Consider the following 26,018-nt stretch of genomic DNA (forward strand, 5'->3'; position numbering starts at 1 on the left):
TAGCCAAACTCTATGCTGCCTACTACTCTGTGATTGGCACTGTTACATAACAGATGTATCTTACGCATATGCCTTAAATTGACTGTAAAGGGTACCCTTACCCTGGCTCTGCTGTGATGAGACAGCTGACACTGCTGCCTCAGTTACACGTGCAGCTTGCTGTCCTCCAAAGAGTTCACACTCCCCCTATGTGTCCTAGGCTGCAGCAGCAGCTGCACCCTGGAACATACGCAGCTGTATGTTAAGCTACCTGCTATAGACCTACCATACCTCACACCCCCTAGAACAAGAGATCCAGACAAAACCATACATACATAAAGAGTGGGGAGGAGGGGCAAAGGTCCAGTGATAGGGACATGTTTCACAGTTTGCCCCTACAAAGATAGTGAGCTGATAGAATAGCAGCTACTGCATCAGCATGCATATTCTGATGGGATGACATCTGATATTCACGTCTCTCTCTCCTTACTGACGTCAACCCACAATGTTTACCACTGAACTTGCCAGATAATCACAATGTCATGGGACAATGGACAAACATATCATGCAAAACTGTGGTAATACCACATAAATTTCAACAGTATACAGTATTTATACCTACCCTCTGTGCTGCTGTAGTCTCCACACCTCACTAATGTCCATCTCAAAGACTAAGAAAGAGGCTAAGGCCTACATGAAGGCTTTAAATATTGCACTGTGGTGCCATGTCATTGGCTAATGAAAGTGCAACTCAGCTGTTTTGGATGCAATTAGCAAGTCTGAGCCACATATTGGTGCAGAGGCAATTACCTGTTAATGAGCATTCCCTACAAAGACAATCAACTGCCTATAGGGAACAGGTCTGTAGTTGCTTTACTCAGACATACTATGGTTTAGCAACCTCTTTGCAGAGGATCTGGTCAAAAAAGGATTACTTCACTCCAGCAGGTATGTAAAACATGTGCCCATATAATGGGATGCAGATGGGGGGATGGAGATACGGGGAAAAGGGATTACAACAGTAGGCCTGTAGTACATCTATGGCATTGACATGTCGGTGTCTGCTGTCCAACAGCTAAAGGCATGCCTCTTAACTGTCCCTGCTTTGAATCAAATCACAGTTCTACCTCTGTTACTCCTTCCTACAATGGTCGGCTCCTGTAAGAAAGCTACTGGATTATGAGTTACACATATTGACAGTAAGTAAGAGTGTACACAGCTGTAATATCACATGATGTACTGTAATGCACCTCCTCTCAGTCTGTCAATGTCACACAGAAATAGTTCAGACATTATAAAGGTGTCCCTGACTGTCCCTGGTGTACTCAGGCTAGGTCACTTTTTGTTGATATTCATACCTCATTACTTGAGAACTATGGCTAATATACCTGTCAGCTCCTTACAGCAGGAATTCAGGTCATAGCCATTATTAGTGGGGGAACACAAGCCCAAACTCAGTGACAGACTGTACATATTGGCAATACAAAGTAAGACTATGAATAGAGTCTCAATATTCTGACAGCCAGATTCTCTATATTATGACAACAACCATCAATGATTGGTCAACTGTTTGTCAGACATCCACATGTTTGTGCCAAAAGGACCACATATATAAGGCACACGTTCACATTCTGCAAACATCTGTGTTGTGGAGATGTATGATGCCTGCAGGGAAGATATACTACAGCAGGTTTGCATTGCTGTCCGTCATAGTGGCACACTGGTGTTGCTGGACTGTCCCCATATAGTTATTATAATAGCACACAGCTATTTGTCTGACAGTGGCTGTATGACATCATAGTGAGACTTTGCCCATAGGGGACACACCACAGTAGACTGCAGTGATGGTTGTAGAAACATACAGCAGACTCTGCCAAGGCACACAGGGACATAACCATTATTGTACTATCATGGTGATAGCCACACATGTATTGTGTTAATAGACTTCAGAGTATGATGTGTGAGGGAGCGGTGGATAGTGCAGCCCATTTTAGTTGTGCAGGGTTTGTACATAGTGGATGTCCATGTATCTTGTCCTGTGATGTGTTCCCTTCTTGCCTTTCAGCAACGATGTCTCACAGGAGACACCCAGCATTTACAGCCACAGAAAAAATTGTTATACTGGATGGCCTCAGACTGCATCATCACATTCTGATGTCCAGGAGTCACCAGAATTGTGACCAATGTGCAGCACTGTGGGCTGACCTCATCACAGCAGTGAACCAAATTGGCCAGCAAGACAGGACCTACAAGCATGTCTGACACCGAGCCACAGATATGGTCAATGCTGCACGGCAAAGGGCAGCTGCTGTGGCCAGGGATCGTGCTGCCACTGGTGGAGGGCCTGCAACAGTATAACCACTTTCAGCCAGAGAGGAATTCCTGGTGAACTTGGGATCAGCCACCAGCTCCCAGCCATCCATCACCCCATACATCCTGGAGGCCGGTGCCACAGTGTTCACATCAGAGGAGCATCCAGGTAAGCTTACTGTGTTCATCAGTGTAATATTGTATCAGTCATTGTGACAGGCTCTGCATACTAGTACAAGGTGGCAAGTCTATCTGCACAGTTGTGCACACATACTCAGAATGTCAGCAATGTAAGCAGTAACACATTAGCTACTGTACATGTGGATATACCACATATTACCTTGTAACAATGCAACATATTGCTGACAATACCTCTCCCTCACATTTTCATAGGTACATCAGGTGTGGCAGGAGTCCGAGACCCTGTACCTGGTAAGTGTGGTACTGTTGTCTGACAGATCGTATATACCCTAAGAATGCTAAGGGCTGCCATGTTGCCCTAGGCACAACTGTTATGCTTAGCCAGAGTAGAATAGTTGTATGTTCCATTTCAGAGCAGTTAACTGAAATTCATAGAATGGGTATTCACAGTTATTTGCAGGAACATTAACGCAATTTGCACTTATTGTTACGAAGGACTATGCAGTCTGCTATACAGGAGTCAATCACTCCAAGATGCCTGTTCACACACAATAGGGAGATGGTACATACCTAAGGCACTGGTACTGCACTGGCATATTATGCTCAAGAAAGGTGCACTGGGTTTTAGGTGTACATCTATCAGATACACTGTCATATTGCTTATCTCATGGGTGTATTGTACTGGCAATGTTAATCAGATATAGCTGCAGTGCATGTTATAAAGGGCCTGTCTTGTCTGTGTATGTTGTGTGTGTGTATGTTGTGCATTGGATCAGAAATATGATGTGGGATGTGTAATGCAGTTGTGGCTCCTATTCTGCATGTGTCTGTGTGCATTACCATACATAATAGTGAAGGTAGTAATGCACTGATTTTGTCTTCCTCCTCACAGGTGAACGTAGGGGTTGGCATCTGTCCCCCTCACAACCTGATGTCAGTGTCTCATCGGACTCTAATGATGATGGTGGTCATAGTGAGCCACAGGTGTGCTTGTTGGGGGCTGAATCTGTCCCAGAGGTTGACATCCCACTTCCTCCCCATTGTCCCCGCACAGTCAGTATACCCACACATACCCAGTGCGCCAAGGCCACAGATATCAGACAGTCAGACGGTGGTGACATTCAACAGGACAGTTTGGCAACTGTGGCATCATTGAGTGTAGACACTGGCCATAGCCAGATAGCTGGTGAATTCCCACACAGGCAGATTGACAGGGTGCTCGAAGGAAGACTGCTGTCTATCCACCACCTGTCCAAGGTGTCACATCATGGGTCTTTCACCACATGTTTTAGTCCATCATGGAGACACAGACATGTTCTCAATGCAACACCAGATGGATGCTCAGGATTATGGATGCAGCACAGTCTGACATCAGTGACCGCCTCCACCATATTAGTGACGCCATGGATTGTTTCACTGATGTAGTTGACAGATGGTGGGCTGAGACAGTGTCAGTCATTCACCGGAATTGTCTGTGCTGGAACATCTGGTTGGAGTAGGGCGTTGGACATGTGGACACCATCTGCTGAGACTCCACATGGCTGTGCACACTCAAGCTCCCATGGTTGGTGGCAGTACCTCCAGCACTACACAAGAAAGTGCACTGTCCACACCACAACATGGCAAGCCATGGGCACATGGTCCTGGGCAGTCTCAAGGGGGAAATGGGCTCAGCAGACAGCAGTCACCTTCAGCTACCAGCACTGCATCTGATCCTGGGGATAGCGGTGCCAGTGCCACTCCTGCATAGCCAGTTTCCGTGTTCCTGGCCAGAGATGGTGAACTGTCCACTCTGCCATGTATAGTTCACAGCTGTCCAACATAAATATGTGTAGGGCTAGCACTGGGCTTGACTGTGTACATGCACACCATCAAACATCACAGTCACATGCAGGTCACCAACAGACACACACAGTACCTCTCCATGGCCCATCTAACTAGCACCCCTTCCTGACTCACACACATGCTGTCAACTGTTTGGCACAGCCTAGGCCACTGGCACTGCCACACCACACCCTGTGCATGTGATGATACCTGTGCCACATCCCTGCCATCTATGCGATAGATGCAGGGACATGCAAATATGTCTGATGCACATGGTGACTATATTACTTTACATGTAGTTGTGTAGTGTGGCATTGTTATGCTATGGCAGGTGTTGTGGGCATGACAGGTGCTGTATGCTGGCATGTGTCATTACTACACATCAAACTTTGTGTATCTTTGTTGCATGATGTTAGACTGGTGGTAGTGTTACAGAATGGCGTCTCACAGAACTGTGTATGTTTCTGTTCCAGGGGGCTGAGTGGCTAAGCTTTGGAGACTTAGTGGCATGGAATGGCATGGCAGCACAGCAGAAATATGACATTGGCAACATACAGCTGTATACATGCATGGTTACCTAGGTGCATATATGTCAAATAGTGTGTCAGGGATAATGGGGCAATCAGTGTAATCATGCATGCATACCCTATGACAAGGTCTCCTACCCTTGATAGGTGTCACCTGGGAATTTCATACATACAAATATAGGTAGTGGCAGATAGCAGTTATGCCTAGGTAGATGTGGGCTATTTAGGGCCAGTAAAATGCATGAGAAACTGAGAACCTAAGCAACACAAAAATGACAAAAAACACTGAACCAACTGCTCAAATTGGGGCAATATATAAGGCTAGCCATGTGATTTCTAGTGAAGAAATGTTTTTTAAAGAATGTGTAAATTTGAAAGGGATGTTTACAACTAGAGGTTACCCCCCCCCCCCCCGGATTTAGTTGATTTAATATGGAGGGAAGTCCTTCAGTAGAGACAGCAGAAGGAGGTGATTCCCATTTTGTTAGCTAACAAAACTTTGGTTTATCAGAGAGAAACAAATAATGGGTACAGTTGTTCATTCATTACCACTTTTACTGAAGAATATGGTTACATTTGGAATATTATTAACCAAAATTGTCTTGTTTTTCAAGCATTTGAAGGGATATCTGACATTTTGGGAACCAAACCAGTATTTGTCACTAGAAAAGCCAAATGAATCAAGAATATGTTAGAATCAGATGGCAAGATATATATTACCATTAGTGAAAGGACTTGGGGTACTTATAAATGTGGTGCATGCAATTTGTGCCAGTACATTTTAGAGAAACATGAGGTGCTTATTAATGGTATGAAAGTAAGGACACACTTTTTTTGTAATTGTAAATCAATGGGAGTGATTTATGTGTCCTTATGTAAAATGTGCCCAAGTTTTTATGTTGGGAAAACCATTTGTAGTTTTAAAGAATGCATTTATGAACATATTTATGACATCAAGCAGAGGAGAAATACTAATGCATTGTATTGTCATGTAGAAAAACATCCAGACCATGTTTTTTTTTTTTGGTATCAACACCATACAGCAGAATTTACTTGGGGGACCGTGGTGTGACATGGTAAAACGGAGGGAGTTGTGTTGGCAACTGAAATTAAATGCCACCTCTCCCCTAGGTTTGAATGGTCTTTATCTGTAGCTTGTGTTTTAAGATTTATGCCTCACTATATTTAATCTGTCATTATGTTGTATACATTAGGGAAACATTAGGTTAAGTTTTTTTCTTAGTATATATTTGTATAGATTTTATGTATTTTATTTTATGAGCAAGTAGCCTTTAATATTAGAATTGGTAGGTGTGTTGCTGGGTCTTGTGATTTTATTGGTGGGTTATTTAAACTGAATTTTTGTGAATTTTTTTTTTTCTGAAGTGTATGTTATATACACACAAAAGCACTTAACTCCTGTAATAAAACAGTTGTGAACTGGTTCTGGTCATTTTCTGTTTGGATTCCAGCAGTTGGTCCACTAAAATTCATGACCATTACACATAAATAGGCCATATGCATACTGCTTCAAGGGAATATATTTGTACATACACACACCTGGCTTATGCGAGATTAGAACCACTACCTATCTAGTAGTACACACTAAAGAACAAAGTACTTATCACATGCGTCACAGAGCTTATCTCTTATTAAATTGTCAGCCAGTGCTGTTAAGGTGGATGACATCAGCAGGCCATGTAAAGGAGAACAATGGAGAGGCTGGCAAGTAGTCACAGGGCCTTAAAATGTATAACCATTGCCCAAAGATAGGCCATACAGGCATGTCCTCGCTGCTGCAAGGGGATATATTTACACACACATACACACACACACACACACACACACACACACACACACACACACACACACACACACACACACACACACAGTTGCCTGTTATGGGATTAGAACCCCTACATATCTAGTAGTATACACTATAGCACAAAGTGCTTATTGCATGCGCCATGGAGCTTATCTATTATTAGATTGTCAGCCAGTGCTATTAAGGAGGATGACACCAGTAGGCCTTGTACAGGAGGACAATGGAGAGGCTGCCAAGTAGTCATAAGACCATAAAATGAATAACCATTGCACAGATATAGGCCAGAATGATATGTCTGTACTGCAGTAGGGGATATATATACACAGACACACACACATGCACACAAGGTGGCTGATGTGAGATTAGAACCCCTACCTACCTACTATTACACACTATAGCTCACAGTACTTATTGCATATGCCACAGGTTATAGCTCTTGTACATGTGGATGCAGCCACAGTACTTGTGGACTACACAAAGTGGCCTTGTATTACTCAGCATGTGTGGCCTGCTGGGTGACCCTGCTTGATGCTGTTGTTGTATTTAGTGTCCTAGCAGTGGGATACCTGTTAATACCCCTGCTATTTATGTACAGTTACCAGTATTGCCATGTCTGGTCAGTTGAAGTTTGGTAGGCAGACAGTTGGCCAGTGACAAAATGGCCTGTCCAAGTCCTGCAAACATTACAAATTACACCACCTGCTCACCATTGTCTATCTACAGGGTGACATTCCACAGGCACAGGGTTCTGTGGGTGACTCTATTCTGTCATTATGTGGCCTTGGCCTGTTACCATCAGACAACTGTTGTGTGTGTAGGTGCAGATAACACCAGCATTCTGCATGTACGTGGAGATATTTGTACAGTACCACACACAAACACATATGCACATATGTGTGTGTGTGTGTGTGTGTGTGTGTGTGTGTGTGTGTGTGTGTGTGTGTGTGTGTGTGTGTGTGTGTGTGTGTGTGTATATATATATATATATATATATATATATATATATACACTTAAATGTCTATATATATATATATATATATATATATATATATATATATATATATATAACATGATGTCAACCTAACTGTAGCTGTGTGTGTGCATTATGTAACTGTGTTAGGTAGATATATGTGGAGATTCTAAATTAGTCTACACATGTATTTAGCTATATATATATATATATATATATACATATACACACACACAAACACACACACACACACACACACACACACACACACACACACGTGTGTGTGTATTTGTGTGCCACATACTGATAGGGTAATTGTGTGTGAGGAGGATATGGAGAAACAGATACATATACATAGCTGTCTGTATGCACAGACATATTTTCACATAGCAGATGAGACATCAGACATGGGCTCAAGTTAGCTAAGTGTAGGAGCATGCCCAATGTGACTGTCAGTACTTACAAGGTGACTCCAGGCCAGACTTACCTGTACTCCAGTCCTGGATTTTGTGTGCTGCAGCCAGTTGGGTGCTGCACCTGATTCAACAGTCCAGCACCTCCCTGATAATTTGTCCAAGGCATTCCCCGGCTGTTTGCTGAACGTAATATATGACACATACCTATCAACTGTACAGATTGTAATAGAATGTACAGAGTTTTGTGTCATATTTTTGTACGTTTTACATAGCACTGTGATTTTCTGGTACATTAGTGGCAAATCATTATAGAATGAACATTGGGAAATGATGTCAGACATTTGAGTTACTGACTCCATACACATCAGGACATTAATGCTAATGCACAACCTGTTATTCTTTGAACTTTCCACATTTGCCTGGCCAATAGTTAATCTTTCTCCTTATATTTGGGCCTTTGTCCTACTATTGTTCATGGCTTTGTCCAGATTTCCTGCTCTAAATGGTTGAGAGATACTGTATGATGTGACTGTCGTACATGATGTAACACCACACACAGGGGACAGTCTTCACACCTCTCAATGTACATGTTTTTGCAGAATGTCCAGCATTCTGCCCCATATGTCTGCTCTGCTCCTCATACAGTTGTGTTTATCCAGTAATATACTACCAAATGTAGTCCATTGAATTGTTGTAAGTACTGAAACAGTTGAGTGATGGCCTTTACATCCTGCTGCTAATCTGACGTGTTGCAATCTGCTGTTATATTAGCCACCTTCTAGGTTATTCAGAACATGTATAATGTCTGTAGGTTTGGTCCTCTGTCCCCCCATTTTCTCTGGCTTTGTCCAGCTTTCTTGCAGTAACAGATTGTGGCACTTTGACAGTCTGTGGGACTCCTACCTTAGGAGTAATTCACATGCAAATCTTGTAGATTCAGCCAGTTTTGAACCATCAACACCATCAGCCATGATAATGTCCTTAGCCCAGTGAGCCATAGCAGCCATCAGAAAGTGTGGTTTAATTCCTCACACTATCAACAGCATGCATTTTGTGGAAAATAGAACATATGGCCATGTTCTTTGTGACAGCCCTGGAATTGTGTGGTCTGCTGCTATATCCATGCAAGCATACTGTTACTGCAGTGGTATGGGAACACTGATGTGGTGGTGGTAGGGGACTCTGGCATTGAGAGTTGTGCATCTGTCCTATGACTCCACTGTTTGGCATTTCCTTTGTATAATGCAGTGACATTTCCAGCCATGTGGCCTAATGCATATTATGGGGCACTCAGTATTGGACGGGGTACCTGTTGTCTCAGGTAGCTGTTAGTTCTCTGTAAGTATCCCAGTAGCCCACTCTATTCCTTTGAATATATGCAGCAGGTCCATACATATCCTACCATAGTTTAGTGCCCCTAACATTTGTTGTATAGGAGAGTGACTTACCTTGTGAACTCAGCAGTTGAGAGACCTGTGTTTCAGGGCTGACTGTCTGATGCATGCAGTACACAGCCAGTACATAGCTAGGTACAGGTTGTGTGTTCTGGCTGGCATCCTTTTTACTATGTATACAAGTCAGAGTAAGGTGTCAGTCCCTAGGACCCTAGGTTGTCAAGTGCATGTGCTATGTGTTGCCTCTTGGCCAAGACCAAGCTATACTGGGCACACCTACATCTACCTGCAGGGGCAGATTGAAGGGGTTCCTCCTCTGAGTCCCCCTGTGGGTGTGGCAGTGTGGACCTAGGCACTGGTGGGGGGCTGCATGTCCCTTCCCTGTGATTATCCTGCTGCAACTGTTTCCACAGGATCATATTGTTTAGCATGGCACATACTGTGAACATCTGTGCACATGTAGCTGGAGATTACTGAAGGGCTCCACCGGATATATCAAGGCACCAGAAACGTGACTTGAGCAGCCCAAGCACACACTCTATGATGTTCAAAGTTTGTGCATGTGCCTCATTATGGCGTTCTAAGGTAGGTGTGTGTGCATTTCTGATGGGTGTCATCATCCACGGTTCCAGTGCATAGCCAGCATCCCTCAGAAGATGGCTGTACGGGATGTCCCCCCTGGCAAACATCTGGTACAGCTGTGATGTGTGCCAGATATGGGAGTTGTGATAACTGCCAGGACTGCCAGCACACACATTCATGATAATGCCCTGGGCATTGCATACAACCTGGCAGTTGATGGAGTGATACCCCTTGCGGTTGACATATACTGTACCCTCCTCACTGGGCAGTGCTTTGATATGGACATGAGTGCAGTCTATGGCACTTGGTAGAAAAGATGCATACTGCTGGCCCTATCCTCAGGGGTGTGGGGTAAATAAATGTGCTCACTGGAATGCGTTTGCATGACATCCAGGAACTGGTGGAGTACCCTGGATGCTAATGCCTGTGAGATCCCATCATGTCCCCAGTTGGTCTTTGAAAAGTACCTGTAACTTGTATCCTAAGGGCTACACATCCCTTTGTTTCTACTGGGATGAGTTCCTCCCTGTTAGTTCTGGGTCTGAGTTGAGAGTGGCAGAGCCTGGTTAGTTATTGTAGTATGCCCCTGTCCACCTTGTAGTGCTCTGCAATCTCCAGCTGATGTAGCTCCTAGAAGGTTACCCTGGGCCTGAACACTGTTCTCCTTCTCAGTCTCCTGAACACTCTTCTCCTTCTCAGTCTAGGCCTATTGCAGCAACAGCATCAGCACTGACCTCAGCATCTAGCACAAACAGATGTAGCAGAGCTGCAGCAGCCCCTAGCATTCTCTCAGTTAAAATTCCCAAGTCTGTACTCCAGTGGTGCAGCATATGGGGGAAAATCTGATTTTAGGGTGTATGCATACGTTATAGTGCTTTGCTTCAGATGCAGCCTGTGTAATTGGCTAACTATAATGCATTTCACCTGCCAACTATATCACTGAGGAGGTGGAATGGCCCAGTTTAGGTTGAACAGGAGTAATCAGTAATTTATATATATGATTGGCTTTCTCAGCCAATTTCTTTTTTTTCTTCTTTTTTTTACAGCGTTCCTTGCTAAGCACTGTGGTGCAGCCCAGAAACCTGTGCCACAGGTATAAACAATGCTCAGCAGTCAACAGACATACCCCATGAACAGGCACACTAAGCACAGTGGTGTGCCGTGCAAACACACTCAAACCAGCTTAAACACATGGTCTGATGCTAAACAAAGCTTACCAGCACTGGACACACACACCCTGCTCAGCTCAGTGGTGTGGCGATCAAACGGGTGCTGCTATACCCCAATTTGCTTAAAGAAATAGAGACACACCCCCTTTTGATGTTAGCTACCTTTTATGTGGACACCAACATGGTTCTAGGGCTACATGGATGTGATCTCTGGGCACGGATACCCATTTTTGCTATTCAGTAACACCAGCTCATTTGCATAGAGATCAATGCACACAACTGAGAAACTACACTATTCCAGGACCTGCCTCCATAGCAACCACAGACATCTACCATTGTACATACTCCATGTAAAGCCCTATAATGCATTATTGTCACATATTTTATTTTTTTTTTTTACACTTTTAATTTTGTTTTTTTGCATAACAGAATGTTTGCACACTGCTGAGCACTGCCCAAACATAATATGGGTATTAAAAAAATTATTTTAAATTATTTTTCATTACTTTTAGACACACATGGCATAGTTTTGCACATATCTGTGTCTGCTATGCTATTTCTGACATTCTAACATGCCTTTTACAGCCCCTGTTCACTTTTTCATTTCATGTACACGGACATTTTCCGTGTCCACTTCAGACATCAACACGGGGTCTGCAGGACTACCTATCTGCTTGCTGGATCACTCCAGCACCCTCATTTGCATGCAGTTTACCTGCTTATGAGGTGATTTGCATGCCACAGACACTTCCGTGTTCGCACACTCATGCAGGCCCCTCAGCTCCGTTTACTGGATCACACGACAGCTTAATATCCAACTTTCGTTCTATAGCTGTGAGCCGTATCCTTTGTCTGGGGCTTTGGTTTTGTTTTTATCTGCTTACTTCCATGTAAGCTCTGTGCCACTATGCCTACATGGAAAATTAATCCATGTAGGCTTTATTGAATTCTACCTTACATCATAAGTAAAGTTACACAACTCATTAATTTTTATTTTTAAACATTTAATTCTTTACTCTTGTCATCAAAAACATACTTTCTTGCCAGTAACTTCTAATGCTGCCTCACTGTTTCTTAAAATACTCAAAAAATGAATAAAGGTAATTTTTAAACATCAAAACAATGTGACAAAACTTGCAAAGAAAGAAAAATACTGACATCTGCCACCTGCTAAGAGTAGCTGGCACTTCCTTTTTGATTCTTTAAAAAATGTACGCCTAAAAAAAAAAACACTAAATGCATCACCTAGGCCACAATATAATCACGTTAATGCGTGACTTAGTATATGGTAGCATCTACAATGTCATGGCTAGAGTATTTTGTCTCTCTGGCTTCACCCTCAGGACTAAACTTTACCAGCTGAGAAACAAATTCTTTTGTAACTCCATCTTCTATCATGGCTTATTGCTCAGGTAAAATATGTCCTAATCTGTGATACAGAAGTTCACAAATATTGTAGGATCTTTCGGTGCAGTAGTAATCACCCAAAGGAGTTTTGATTCTTAAGAGTATACTCTGTATTACCAACATAATTTGTATGGGAAGCTAACAGTCAGCTATGTGTGTATAATGAATGTGTATATGTATACATGGGTCTACTTTAGAAGACCAAAATACCACATACCTGACTTCCATGATACTGAGATGAATTCACCGGCAACCGCATTTCACTGATCTCCCGGAACACCAAGTTACAACTCCAGGTACGTAACCATGTGGCCGCACTAAAAAATAAATTAAAACTGAAGCAAATTAAACTCAAACATGTGGGGGGCTGTGCCACCCCCCACCAACACCCCTCTCCACACACACAGACACACACACACACACAAAACTAAATATACCAACTCCAAGATCGCACTACAGTGGGGGTAAGGGGTAGAATTCAACATGGTGGCTAAGTGGTTACTTACCTCGAATTGTAAGTCGGTGTTCCAAGAGGTTGGTGAAATGTAGTTGTGGCTGAAGTCGTCTCAGTGTTGTGGAGGTTGGGTATGTGGTATTTCAGTCTTCTAAAGTAGACCCGTGTGTGTGTGTGTGTGTGTGTGTGTGTGTGTGTGTGTGTGTGTGTGTGTGTGTGTGTGTGTGTATATATATATATATATATATATATATATATATATATATATATATAATGAATAAGACATGTACAAGTTTTGCCTAAACTTGTTATAATCTAAGCTGAGTTTTGCCATGGAATTAAACACTGACAATTACCAAAACTATGTAGGCTTATTAATTATATAATTTAAATGCAGATTTAGTTTGCAATCTTCTTATGCATAAACTAAAGATGAAATAGTGTTAAATAACAGTCTACAGACTCCTAACATTTTGTGTCTTTTTCCTTCATTTAGACCTGCAGAAGATCTGCCAGTTTCACAGATGCCCATAGGACCTGCACATTTCATTTATGTTTCACTTCTGTGTTAATCAAGTACCTAACATGCTGCACAAATAAGAGATTTCCTGTTAAGATATGTGAATTTACTGTTAAAATATTTTAAATGTGCTGCTCTGAAGTGGTAAAAATAAATATAAAAACATTGACAAAATGTGAATGCGTGCTTAGATAAGTTTCATATAACTGTAGTGTCAGTGGCTCAACAGGTAGCACACCCACCTTTGGTGTTGGACGAGCAGGAAGCTCTGGGTTCTATTCTCACTCCAGGGGATTGAGTTTTCAAATTGCTGACACTGCAGTGCAGCAATAGGAGGATGTTGCACTTCTGATTGTGCTGTCCTTTGGATGAGACATTAAACTGAGGCCCCACCTACTTGAGTTGGTGGTAGCTCAGGTGGATGCAAAATATACCATGATGCCTACTGAAAAGAGTAGGGGGAAGGGTTCCTCTCTGATAAATTTTATTTGAGAAGAGGAACCAGGCAGGGGTGTCCTCTTCCCTTTTGTTATTTGCATTATATTAAGATCCACTGGCAAAGAAAATAAGAGACTCAGAAATTCAAGGATATAATTAGTATGGTACTCAAGAAAAGCTGACTTTATTTGCAGATGATATTATTTTACACCTAATAAAACCAGAAAAGGATATTTCAATGTTGCGGAGCATTTTCAGTCTTTTCAGCATACAAAATTAATGAAGATAAAACAAAGGCAATAGCTGTAAACTATGTACCGACACACGGATTGGTTCAGCAATACCCTTATTTATGGGGACATGATAAAATGGAGTACTTAGGAGTATGGATTAAAAAATTATTCTGATATGGCAGCTAAGGATATGTGGGAAGAGACTAAACAAAAAGCAATACAAAAACTGAGAAATTGGAAACTCTATTTTATGGATATGTTTAGCAATACAGAAGCAATCAAAATGCTTTTAGTCCTTTTAGTTTTATACACAGATCAGGCTTATTTTTATCAACCAGAGAAGTTGTGGATAGCAATAAATAAAGAGTTGAAGCCTTTTATCCAGGATGGGAATATGACAACAGTCAAGTGGATAAGCTGATTCTTCCAACAGAACAAGACGGACTAGGATTACCAAATTTGAGGGGGTATTTTAGAGCAATACAGTTAATGCTCTTGTGCATAGCACAGGTGGAAAACTATAATTCAAAGTGGAAAGGAATGATGATGATTTAGGGAAGAAGCTCAAGAAATAAGGCTAGATTGGGATTTTGGATGCAGACTCTTGGGAAGAACGACAGAAATCATACAGAGTATTATATTCATACAATAGTGGGGAGTATTCTAAGAACCAAACCAGCATGAGTATGAAGAAAAGAGATTTTGGCAATAGGGATGACTGTGGTCAGGGATACAGACAATAGGCAAAAGGGGGCTGAAATTTATTGGAGAAAACTGGCAAAGAAACAAAGGTATTGGGAAGAAATAACTAGAAAGGGAAAGATAATAGAACAGAAAGAGGCCAAGAATTTATTTGGACTGCAGGTTAGAGATTGCTTTCCCTATCAAGGATTGATATCAGAGTATAGGCAAAGAGAAAGAAATAGTGGCTGTTGAATGAAATACCAGCACTGGTAGAGTTTTAATAGAATCTAGAAGAGAAACTGTTGTTAAAAAAGGAATAATTAGTAAAGCATATCAAATATTGCATGATAATTATAAGAATCAATCAGAGGAGCTCAGAGGATTGGGAAGTGAGACTGGATAAGCAATTGACAAAGACAATCGGAGGATATATGTATATCTCCCAAATATGCAACAAAGTCAAGAGGATTTAGGATCTTTGCCTGGAAGTATTTACACAGATATTTTTATACCCCAAGTAGACTCCAAAGAGTTTTCCTGACAGGCAAGAAAGACATGCCTGGGAACATATATTTTGGGAGTGTAATGTGCTGGCTGACTTTAGGGATTCCCTGCAGACTGCTCTGTCGGAGATGCTGGGTGAACAGATTGGATTGACTAGGGAGATGATTTTTTTGACTTATGATACAGAATTGGAATTGCCTAGACATAGTAAAGCCTGGCTGAGTTTAATTATGGTGGCTGGCAAAAAAAGCAGTTACTAGAAAATGGAAATCAAAGTCTAGTCCAACTTTACTAGAAGTAGTGAATATAGTAACAGAAATACAACAACTGGAATTGGGATCTTTAGGAAAGGGAGGGAGCAAACTACAAAGAAAAAATGCAATTGTGGGAACAATATATGCAGAGCAGGAATGAGGTTTAAGAGGCAGGATTTGAATGATCCATGTAATGCTTAACTGGCAATGACTGGATAGAGTATAATGTCTGTGATATATACTCTTGCAACTAAAGTGGTGCCATGTTTGTTTTTCATTTATATAAATGTAAGACTGCATATGTCATATGTGAAAATTTAATAAAGATATTTGTTGGCAAAAAAAAAAGAACTAAACCAACATGGGAATGGAGAAAGGAGATTCTGCCAATAGGGATGACTGCAGTTAGGGATACAGACAAAAGGCAAGAGGGAGCTGGAATTTATTGGAGAAAACTGGCAAAGAAATCAAGGTATTGGGAACAAATAACTAGAGATGGAAAGGTAATAAAATGGAAAGAAGCCAAGAATTTAGTTAGATTACAGGTTAGAGATGGCCTTCCCTACCAAGGATTGATATCAGAGAACAGGCGAAGAGAACTAAATAGCGGGAGTTTTTAGTAAAATCTAAAACAAAAGCTGCCATTAAAAAAGGAAAAATTAGTAGAGCATATAAAATATTGCATGATAACTATACGAATCAATCAGAGGAGGTTAAAAAGGATCGGGAAGAGAGATCAGATAAGCAATTCACAAAGAAACAATGGGGGATATATGTACATATCCAAAATATGCAACAAAATCTAGAAGATTTGGGATTTTTGCTTGGAAATGTTTACATAGATATTTTTATACCCCAAGTAGACTCCAGAAAATTTCTCCTCAAGCAGACAGCAAATGTTGTAGGTGTGATGGGGAAGAAAAAATTAATTGGGAACATATTGTTTGGGAGTATAACGAGTTGCCAGACTTTAAAAATTCCCTGCAGACTTGTCTGTCGGAGATGCTGGGTGAGAAAATTGGTGTAACTAGGGAAATGATTTTTTCTGAGCTATGATACAGAATCAGAATTGTCTAGACATAGTAAAGCCTTGCTGCGTCTAATTATGGTGGCTGCCAAAAAAAGTAGTTACTAGAAAATGGAAATCAAAGTCTAAACCAACCGTACTAGAAGCAGTGAATATAGTAAAAGAGATAAAACAGCTGGAATTGAGATCTTTAGAAAAGGGTAAGAACAAATTACATAAGCAAAAATGAGAATTATGGAAACAATACATACAGGGGAGGAATAAGGGTTAAAAGAAGGCAGGACTTGAATGAGCTATGTAATATTTGACTGACAATGATTGGGTAGATTATAAGTGATGTATGATATTTGCATCTAGGATTATGTCGATATGGTTTGTGATGTAAAATGCTTGCAACTGGGATTGTGTCAATATAGTTTGTTTTCATTTATATAAATGTATGATTGCCTATGTCATAAGTGATAATTTAATAAAGATGTTTCTTGGTTAAAAGAAAAAAACATAACTGATAAAGACTGTAAGTTTGTTTAAGCATGCGTACCATAAGAGCAGATATTTGAGGAGAGGTCACTATAATAGTGAATTATAACATCTGGGTTATACCCATCTTCCCATCTTATTCTCCTGCCAAAAATTTCAGAAGCGGTGGTCTCTTATTTATACTGCACTAGCACATGTCTTGTGGTGATATGCGACGCCTTCTATAGCATGTGTTTCTCTATATTCTTTTTGGTTCTTTGAGCCAATTTTTATCACAGGGAAGATCGAGTGTGATAGGCAAATAGCCCTGTCTATTATATCTGACTTAGAAAATGAATGATATCAGATTATTCAGTATACTGTCAATGAATGTTTATTTATTTTAATTATTTTATTTTATTTTATTTCATGAATTTTCAAAGTGGGTAATCCCCCTGGTCATATGCCTGTTTAGGGTGGTTACCTAGGAGCACTGCCTGGACAAATGACTTGCTCAGAGACAGACAGTAGACAAATGGAGGTGGAAAGAATCAACCCCAGTACCCTTGACTACAGGAAGTAGCTTGTTAACAGCTCAGAGCATTAATCCTCTGCTATAACTACCAGGCAATGTACCTACATGTTTGAATATTTCTTAAGAAAATAATTATTAACTTAACCAAAAACAAAAGTGCAAAAAGGACTATAAAACAGGATTTAAAACACTTATGTACTTGTCCCTGTGAATCCTTTATCAATAATCCACATCTGGGTGAGGCTAAATCCTGAATTTCCTACACAGAGAAGTGGATTATTGCTATTCTATGTCATTATTAAAAAAAAAAAAACTTGCTTACATTTTTAAATGATAGCATTGTGTGTCCAAACATCTTATTTCTGTTGTTTTCTGCTCTTTTCCATGGTTAGGAACTGCTTCCTGATATAGTGCACATGCATAGGGATGTACTGCTAACTGATGTACAGCACATTAGTTGTACCTCAGTTTCTACCATTTATTTTTTTCTTTTGAAGATTATTCACAAATATTGTTTAAGAAGTCTGAAAGAAAAACTTTGATTTGTGACAAACATTTCACAAAGATAAGTGGTACAGAAGCATTTATCTTTGTAAGGTATTTTGCACAAAATAATGTTTCCAATCAAGACATTTTAAACAGTGCTGATGGTGTGTAAGTTTTCTTATACATCTGTTTTTGTTTGGTTTAGCTTTTGCTTTTGTTTTAAGGACACAGGATTTCATAAGCATCCTACTGTTTTACTTCAGGATGTCTGTGGATTCCTGTAGTCCCAGTCTTTTTATCCTCCGTAAGTGTCTGACTTTGGGGAGGGTGGACAATGTCTGCTGGCTGGCTATAGCTTTTCTTTGTAGTAACTTCAGCTGGCTGGAATTACTCCAATGAGTAGTGCTGGGTTTGCAGTGAGCATGCTGAAACTATAAATGTAACTACTGTGATTATGTCTTCTTTTACATTGTACACACTGCTGTACATTATTGCTGTTCTATTGTATTCTTTTATTTTTATATCGGAGATTTCATGTTATGTATACTATTTTCTACTATTGTTGTTCTACTATGTTGTATTGCTTTTTATGTTGGAACTTTTATCCATTAAAAACAGTAATTATGCCCAGATGGACCTGTCTAGCCACATTCCAAAGACAAGCAGTAGGTGGATTGGACACTCTAAATTGGCCATAGGTGTAAGTGTATGTGTGAGTGTGTGGTGTAAGACTACCGTGGCAGGGCTAGCCATCCAGTGGTGTAAACCTTGGCTCTAGATGATTGTCACTGTTTTAGTGACATCCCAACCCCATATGTAAAAAATGGAAAAAGGGGTTGTGGATGGATGGACAGATGGAAGGATGGACTTACCTAGGTAAACAAAGACATTTTTGAAAGCTAACAAGGTATAATTCATCTTTAAATATAACCACAACAGCCATATAATAAAATTATTTTGCCCCAACAAACACGGTATCTAGGATATGTTGACTCATAACCTTGTCAGATACAAGGGAACACCATTGTCTAGCATTACAGAAGATTAGTTAGTCATCACAGCCAGGACAACAAAAAGTGCAGCTCCCTAACATTTCAGCTGCTCTGTAAGCTATACATCAAAGGTAACATTCTCTCAGATCATCAGCTGATAGTGCTTTTCTGTTAATATGCCCTCCTGTCAAGAACATCTTAGGTGAAAGGGCCTTCTCATAGGTAAGTCCAGCAGCATGGAATTCACTCCTCAGTGCTCTCAGAGGTTTTAAACACCTTATCACATTTAGTGGGGGAAAATAAATAAATAAAAGCACACCTGGAAAGTACATGTAAGTGCAACTGGTTTAAAGATATAGGATAGCAGTTCAACTATATGGCTGTGTGACTATGTGCAAAGCTTTGTGATCAGTGCCATAACTACAATCACAAAAGGTCTTAACACTCAAAAGCAAGTGACTTCTGGAAATAAATAATACTAAATGAAGTGCTTTTAAAAGTGGCAAGCCCCTAAGTACCCACCGCACCTTCTGTTACAGTGATCTCAGAGTTGTTATACATAAGTATCTTGGAGAAAGGAGAAACTCATGAGACACCACAGTCTTCATCATTAAAGACAAAACACTGAAATTGCATTTTAATAAACTATTCCCTTAAAAGCCTCATTTCCCAACTATACAGATACCCCTACTCCCAAAGTTCATCAGCAAGGCATGTGATTCTAGACAGAGGTTCTCTGCACCACAGTCTGGTTATGTCCTATGCTACCTTTTCTTTTCTACTACTAAACTTCTTTCCTCTAGCTTCTCTCTTCTCTCTTCTAGTTTCATGTTCTTCATTTATGAAAAGGAATACTCAAATATATTTAAAAAATAGATATAACACTAGAGATTCCTACTAACAACACAGTTGTACTCCGTTTTTCCATATGTTGCACTCATTCATTCTTTCTATAGTATGCTCAGATATGTTCATGGAGGAAATGCAATGTTGTATAATGAGTTGCATGTACATATATAAAATTGTGAACATTTGTACTGTGTCTGTGACTTTGCTACTTATCTGCACAAGGGTTTTGCAAATGGCTCAGGTCATGGTTAAAAGGGGTCTTTAGACTAGTCCTCTTTATCAAATAAATATATGAAATACCACAAATAATGGTAGTGCAACAACATAGTAATAAAATGAAATAATAAATATTTGCTTGATGTGAGATGCAAAGCAAATATTTTTACGTCATGGAAAATATTATCAATAATCTTTAGATTAAGAAAATTATATTTAAAACTACCCAAGTAATATATCTTGCAATTATTTGCCATCCCTTATTTTAACTGCTTAATATAAAAAAAAACAGTCTTGCATAAGCACAACCATAAAAAATAGCTGCTTGAGCTGCATTTTTAGTCAAATTATGTATTTTGAAATTACTTTGTGTTAAGTATACCACAGTATTCTGAAAATGTCTCCCTACACTCTTCACTTTCATTTATAACAGAGCAGGATCTTTTTGCTCCTATCCCACACCTGACCATCACACCTCTTCCCACTCACTACACTGACCAATTTGTTCCCCTTAGGGTGATAGTCCTTTTACCCTTTCATTCCTTTCTTTGAAAGTGTTGCCATCATCTGTGAGAATGATGAAGGGATTTCCTATTTCGACCCTACAGCTGAATCCTGTGCAAGTCAGGCTGACACTTCTGGGTTGGGTGTGCAATGGACAGTGAACAGGACTGTCACTTGCTTTCAAAAGTGATATAAGCCCACAGATGCCCTCCTCCACTCCCTACCCCTGAAAGCAAACTAGAGAAATAGTTGTTTTGTTACTTGCATTGCACTAAGTTCTTTTTGCTGTGTTTTTACATTAAGAAGTCCAAGATCATCCCTCTTGTGGCAGAAGTTGTTTGTGTGGTCTCTCTGAGTTGGGAAGAATTACAGAAGAGTTCAAAGTATAGTCGTTTATTGGCCAGAGGGAACAGAATTTAGATTTCAAATTTTTTCTGTTTGAGAGGCATTAGCTGCATTTGTAGAGCTCAGTGCTCACTTGTACAGCACTCAGCAAACCTTGGCATCCTTTACAAAGATTGAGAAGTGTTCCCAAAGATAACTAGTGTCATCCAGACAAAGATAAGATACTGAAGTTGTTTTATTGTACTCGTTTTTCATTATCTAAGCATTTACTAATGTATTTATTACATTTTGAAGTATTTTATTTGCATTGTGTTGGAACAATTGGTTCCTTTTTTAAGTAATGATTGTTGAATTACTTGGTCTTGAAATCACCTTGCAAAAGGACAATCTAGCTAAGGAATTAATTGTTTTGTTACTAGGATTGAACTTGTGGGGGGGGTTACATTAAGAAGTCCAGGATCATCCATCTTGTGGCAGAAGGTATAAAGAAAAACAGGCTGAGCCAGTCACCATGGCTGATATAAATCCACTTTAATTGTAGAGACAAAAAGTAAGAGCTTTCACAATCCTCTTGACTGCTTCATCAGACTCAAATAAAATCCTTTCATACACCTACTTTTATACACTCAATAATCAATTAAAACATTAATTAAGAACATCAATTATTCAATTATGCATGCTAAAACATCATATTAAAGACTTCATTTAAAAAAAATAGTAAAAAGTATAGCAAAAAATACATCTGTCTAATAATAACTCATTAATGCTTAAGTGTCCTAGCTTTTAAAAAGGGTTTCAGGGACACTGCCGCATTAATCCCTGGAGAGGTATGTGCATTCAGTCTGAGTATCCATCTTTGCCCTGCAAGCTCAGTCCTGTTTTTTATGTCCCCACCCCTCATTCCTTCCTGCAGAATCTCTAGAACAATAAATTTAAAGAAATGCTGTCTGCCCTTAGTTTCTACATGCTTAAAAAGAGCATTTGTTTCCTTTTTATTGGAAATATCTCTGTAGTGCTCCTGTATGTGTTCCTTTAGCATACGATTAGTCTTTCCTATATAGTAAGCATTGCATATTATGCAGAAAGCAAAATACACTATATTTTTTGTTCTGCAGTCAGCATACTTCCTAGCTTGTAATTCAAAGTGCAGATCAGGGTGGATATATGTGGTACATGAATGAATATACTTGCATGCTGAACAAGTGCCTTTTCTTTCAGATAAATTGTTCAGTCTATTACTCTTGTTGCCATAGCACAGTTGATGTTTAAGGGACCTCTTATTTTTAAAAGCAAAACTAGGTGCATCTTCTATAAAACTATCCAGGTCACTAATAGTTTTCAGGATGCTCCAATTTATTTTAAATACTTCACAAAAAATACTAATGTCACTGCTAAAAGTAAGGGGGAATCTAAGTTTACCATCATTACTGCCATTCACCTGTGGTGTATTATCGTCTCCCTCAGTAAAAAAGGGTCTACCTCTGGTGTTTCTTTCTCTCTTCATTTCAACTACATAGTTATCATACATATCACCAGGATATCCTCTCTCTAAAAACTCTTCTTTAAGCTTATCTAATGCTGCCTTAAGCTGTGACTCATCATTATGTAGTCTCATCATCCTAAGGCTTTGCCCTTTCACTACATTTTTACCTACAAATTTCGGATGCATACTGTCTTTATGTAGCAAAGCATTTTTCCTCGTGGGTGTCCTGTGAATACTTGTCTGAATCCCTAGAATATCTGATTTCCTTAGTTTAACGTCAAGGAATTCTATCTCTTCCTGTGAAAATTTAACAGTAAATTTCAAGAAAAAGGTAGTGTCATGCAGATATTCAATAAATGAAATAAGTTCATTTTGTGTACCTTTCCACAGAAAAAACATGTCATCAACAAAACAAGTGTACCAAATTAAGTTGTTCCTAAATTCCTCTTTCTCCAGGAATGATTCACATTCCCATTGAACCAACACAAGATTGGCATAGCTGTTGGCACACGGAGTGCCCATTGCCACGCCAATCTTTTGAAGGTACATCACATCTCCAAAACTAAACAGGTTATTTTCTAGGATAATCTCAAGTAGAGAGCATATCAACCTGATCTTTTCATTGGTAAAAACACGTTTAGAATGCAGCAGGCTTGTGATGTTTTCAACACCCCAGGCATTGGGTATGACTGTAAATAGAGAGACTATATTTAGTGTAACAAAATAAAATGTTTCAGTTAGATCTTTAGTCTTGCTATATAGTAACTCTAGAAACATTCTAGTGTCTTTCAACACACTACTACATGTCTCTAGCACAGGATGCAGATATTTTTCTACATAAATAGACAGGGGCTCTGTAGCCCACCCCTTGCCTGAGACTATATTTTATTTTATTTTTTTATTTTATTTTACATTTGTTGACCGGGCTAGTCTAGCTGGATACATGTCCATTTTCAGTAGAGGCCCGGGGAGAAAAGCTCCATGTTGAGTACAACAAGCCATTAACAAATGATATACAAAATAACAATATAGAATAAAAAACACCAAAATTAAGTACAATCATGAAAAAGTATACAGAAGAATACAGCAAAATAGAGTCAAGGAAGAAGTATCAATTAGTTGTATATATAAAGTATAAGGCATGGCCAGAGCAATAAACATAGATGAACTATTGATATCTATGTGAAGACTTAAGTACAAAGTTACATCCTGAGCAGAGTTAGAAGAGAAGGCTAGTTAAAGCAGGAGGTTGTAGGTGAGAGGAAGCAGCAGTTAGTCAGGGATAGAACAGGAGCATAACCAGTGAGTCATGAGATGAAGCTTAAGCTTCTTTTTGAAAAGAGTATGAGAGCAGAGAGTTGTAAGTTCAGAGGGAAGAGCATTCCAAAGCTTACCAATGGAATTGCAGAAGAGGGAGTCTCCTGCCAAATTGTTGGATCTGCAGGTGTTAATCAGAAGTTTATTAGAAGAGCGTAGGTTTTTTTGTTTTTGGTAGAGGGTAAGGAGGCTTGCAAGAATAGGAGTATTGGAGGATTGGTGTAGGGTTTTGTGGGCAATTGTAACTGAGAAAAGTGGAGATGGTGTAGAGACTCTAACCAATCAAGTTGTTTAAGATTTAGACAGTGATGAGTTCGAAAAGGAGAGGCAGCAGCAAATCTGGCAATATTATTATAGGATACAGTCAGCTTGTTAATGTTGGCTTTAGAAAGGTTTGTATAAATGGGCGAGGCATAGAGTAATGTAGAGATGAGATGAGATGTGTTCTGGCTATAGCAGTCCTGGCTGTTGGAGTAAGAAAGGGTTTGATTCTATAGCGGGATCCAAGTTTCTTGTTGATTGTTTTTATTGTACTGTTAATATGTGTGTCAAAATTGAGGTTGTTGTCTATAGTTATTCCTAGGAGTTTGGTTGTGAGGTCTGGAGAGATAACAGTACCATCGTTAGATGTAAGTGTAAAATGGATGGGGGTGGACTTACGGGTTGGGGAGAAGAGTAGAAGTTTAGTTTTCTTTGGATTTAGAAGGAGGCAACATTTTGTAAACCATTGTTTAACAGTATTAAATGCATTCAGGGTGATGTTCTGCAGGTCGATTTGAGAAGTAGCTGAGCAGATAATAGTGGAGTCATCTGCATACTGAATGCAGGCAGAATGTGGAATTGCTGACTGAAGATCATTAATATAGATAGAAAATAGGAGAGGGCCTAATATGGAGCCCTGAGGGACACCCAGGGAGATAGGTAAGAGATTAGAAAGATTATTGTGCCAAAGTACTGCTTGTTTTCTGTTATTGAGGTAAGATTTGAACCAGTTGATGGCTAATGGATCTAGCGAAAGTGATTTCATAATATGCAAGAGCAGCTGATGATGAACCATGTCAAAGGCTTTGGATAAATCAACGAAAATTGCAGAGGAAAGAAGGTCATTGTTACGTTTGTTGTTGATAGAATCTGTAAATGATAGCAGGGCAGTGGTGGTACTGTGGTAGGGTCTAAAACCGTGTTGACAGTTTGCCAGGAGTTCATTTTGGAGAAGGTGGTTTAGAAGTTGCTTCTGTATACATTTTTCCATAATTTTTGCCAGAGGAGATAGTAAGGCTATAGGATGAAAGTTGGAGTATTCACTAGAATTCCCACCTTTGTGTAGAGGAATAATGTAAGAAATTTTCCAGATGGATGGGATATATCCTTCACTGATAGTTCTATTAATAAGAATGGATATGGGGTAGGCAATGGGTCTGGCAGCAATTTGAAGGTATTCTGCTGGGAGTTGGTCAGCAGGAGGGGTAGAAGGTTTCATTTTTAGTAGAAGAGAGCTTATAGTAGAAGTAGGGACTGGTTGAAATTGAAAGGATGGAGGAGGATTTAAAGGTGCTTTAGGCAGATTTGATGTGTCTGGTGAAAGATGGCTAGCAAGAGATTGGATGGTGTTGGTAAAGAATGAATTAAAGGAGTTGGCAGTTTGAATGGGATTGTCTGGGTTAGAGCCTAGAGGGTTAGGGGTGGTAGACTGACCTGGGTGCAGAAGTTTGTTAATGCTGTTCCAAAACATTTGAGGCTTATTAAGATGGGTTTGCTGTATTTGAAGGTAGTAGTTCTTTTTATCTAGCAGTATGGCTATTTTAGTATTATTTCTTAGTTGCTTAAAAATTAAGTGATCTAGTGGGTTTTTAGTAGCACGCCATTTAGCCCAGGCTTTGTTTCTCAGATGGATTTTATGCCTAGTAGTATTTGAGAGCCAGGGTGCTGGTTTAGCTTTGCATCTAATAGAGCGTAATGAGGCATGGTGGTTCAGGATGGATAAGAATGTGGTATTAAAATAGACTACTGCTTCATCAAGTGAAAGATGTTTTAGTGGAGACCAATTACATTGCTTAAGTTCTGTCAGGAATAGATCATGTTTAAATTGTTTTTTGCAGCGAACAGTCCTGGCAATGTTGGAATGAGTGAGGTTGGTTTTAGATCTGATAAAGTAGGTTAGGGAGTGGTCACTT

The 26,018-nt window shown here is 39.8% G+C and overlaps 1 protein-coding gene across 2 annotated transcripts in view; it reads left to right on the forward strand.

The window, feature by feature from the left end:
- Positions 1–13,683, forward strand: part of LOC122800094 (serotransferrin-A-like) — a 653,725-nt gene extending 640,042 nt beyond the window's left edge. For both annotated transcript variants that reach the window (XM_044069618.1, XM_044069619.1), the window contains exon 17: positions 13,495–13,683. In XM_044069618.1, coding sequence (XP_043925553.1) covers positions 13,495–13,532 — 38 coding nt within the window. In that variant the 3' untranslated portion in view covers positions 13,533–13,683. The remainder of the gene's footprint in view (positions 1–13,494) is intronic.
- Positions 13,684–26,018: the final 12,335 nt, after the last annotated feature.

The sequence above is a fragment of the Protopterus annectens genome, chromosome 4.part0 (assembly GCF_019279795.1).
Source record: "Protopterus annectens isolate FY-2018-M chromosome 4.part0, PAN1.0, whole genome shotgun sequence".
NCBI classification, from domain to species: domain Eukaryota; kingdom Metazoa; phylum Chordata; order Ceratodontiformes; family Protopteridae; genus Protopterus; species Protopterus annectens.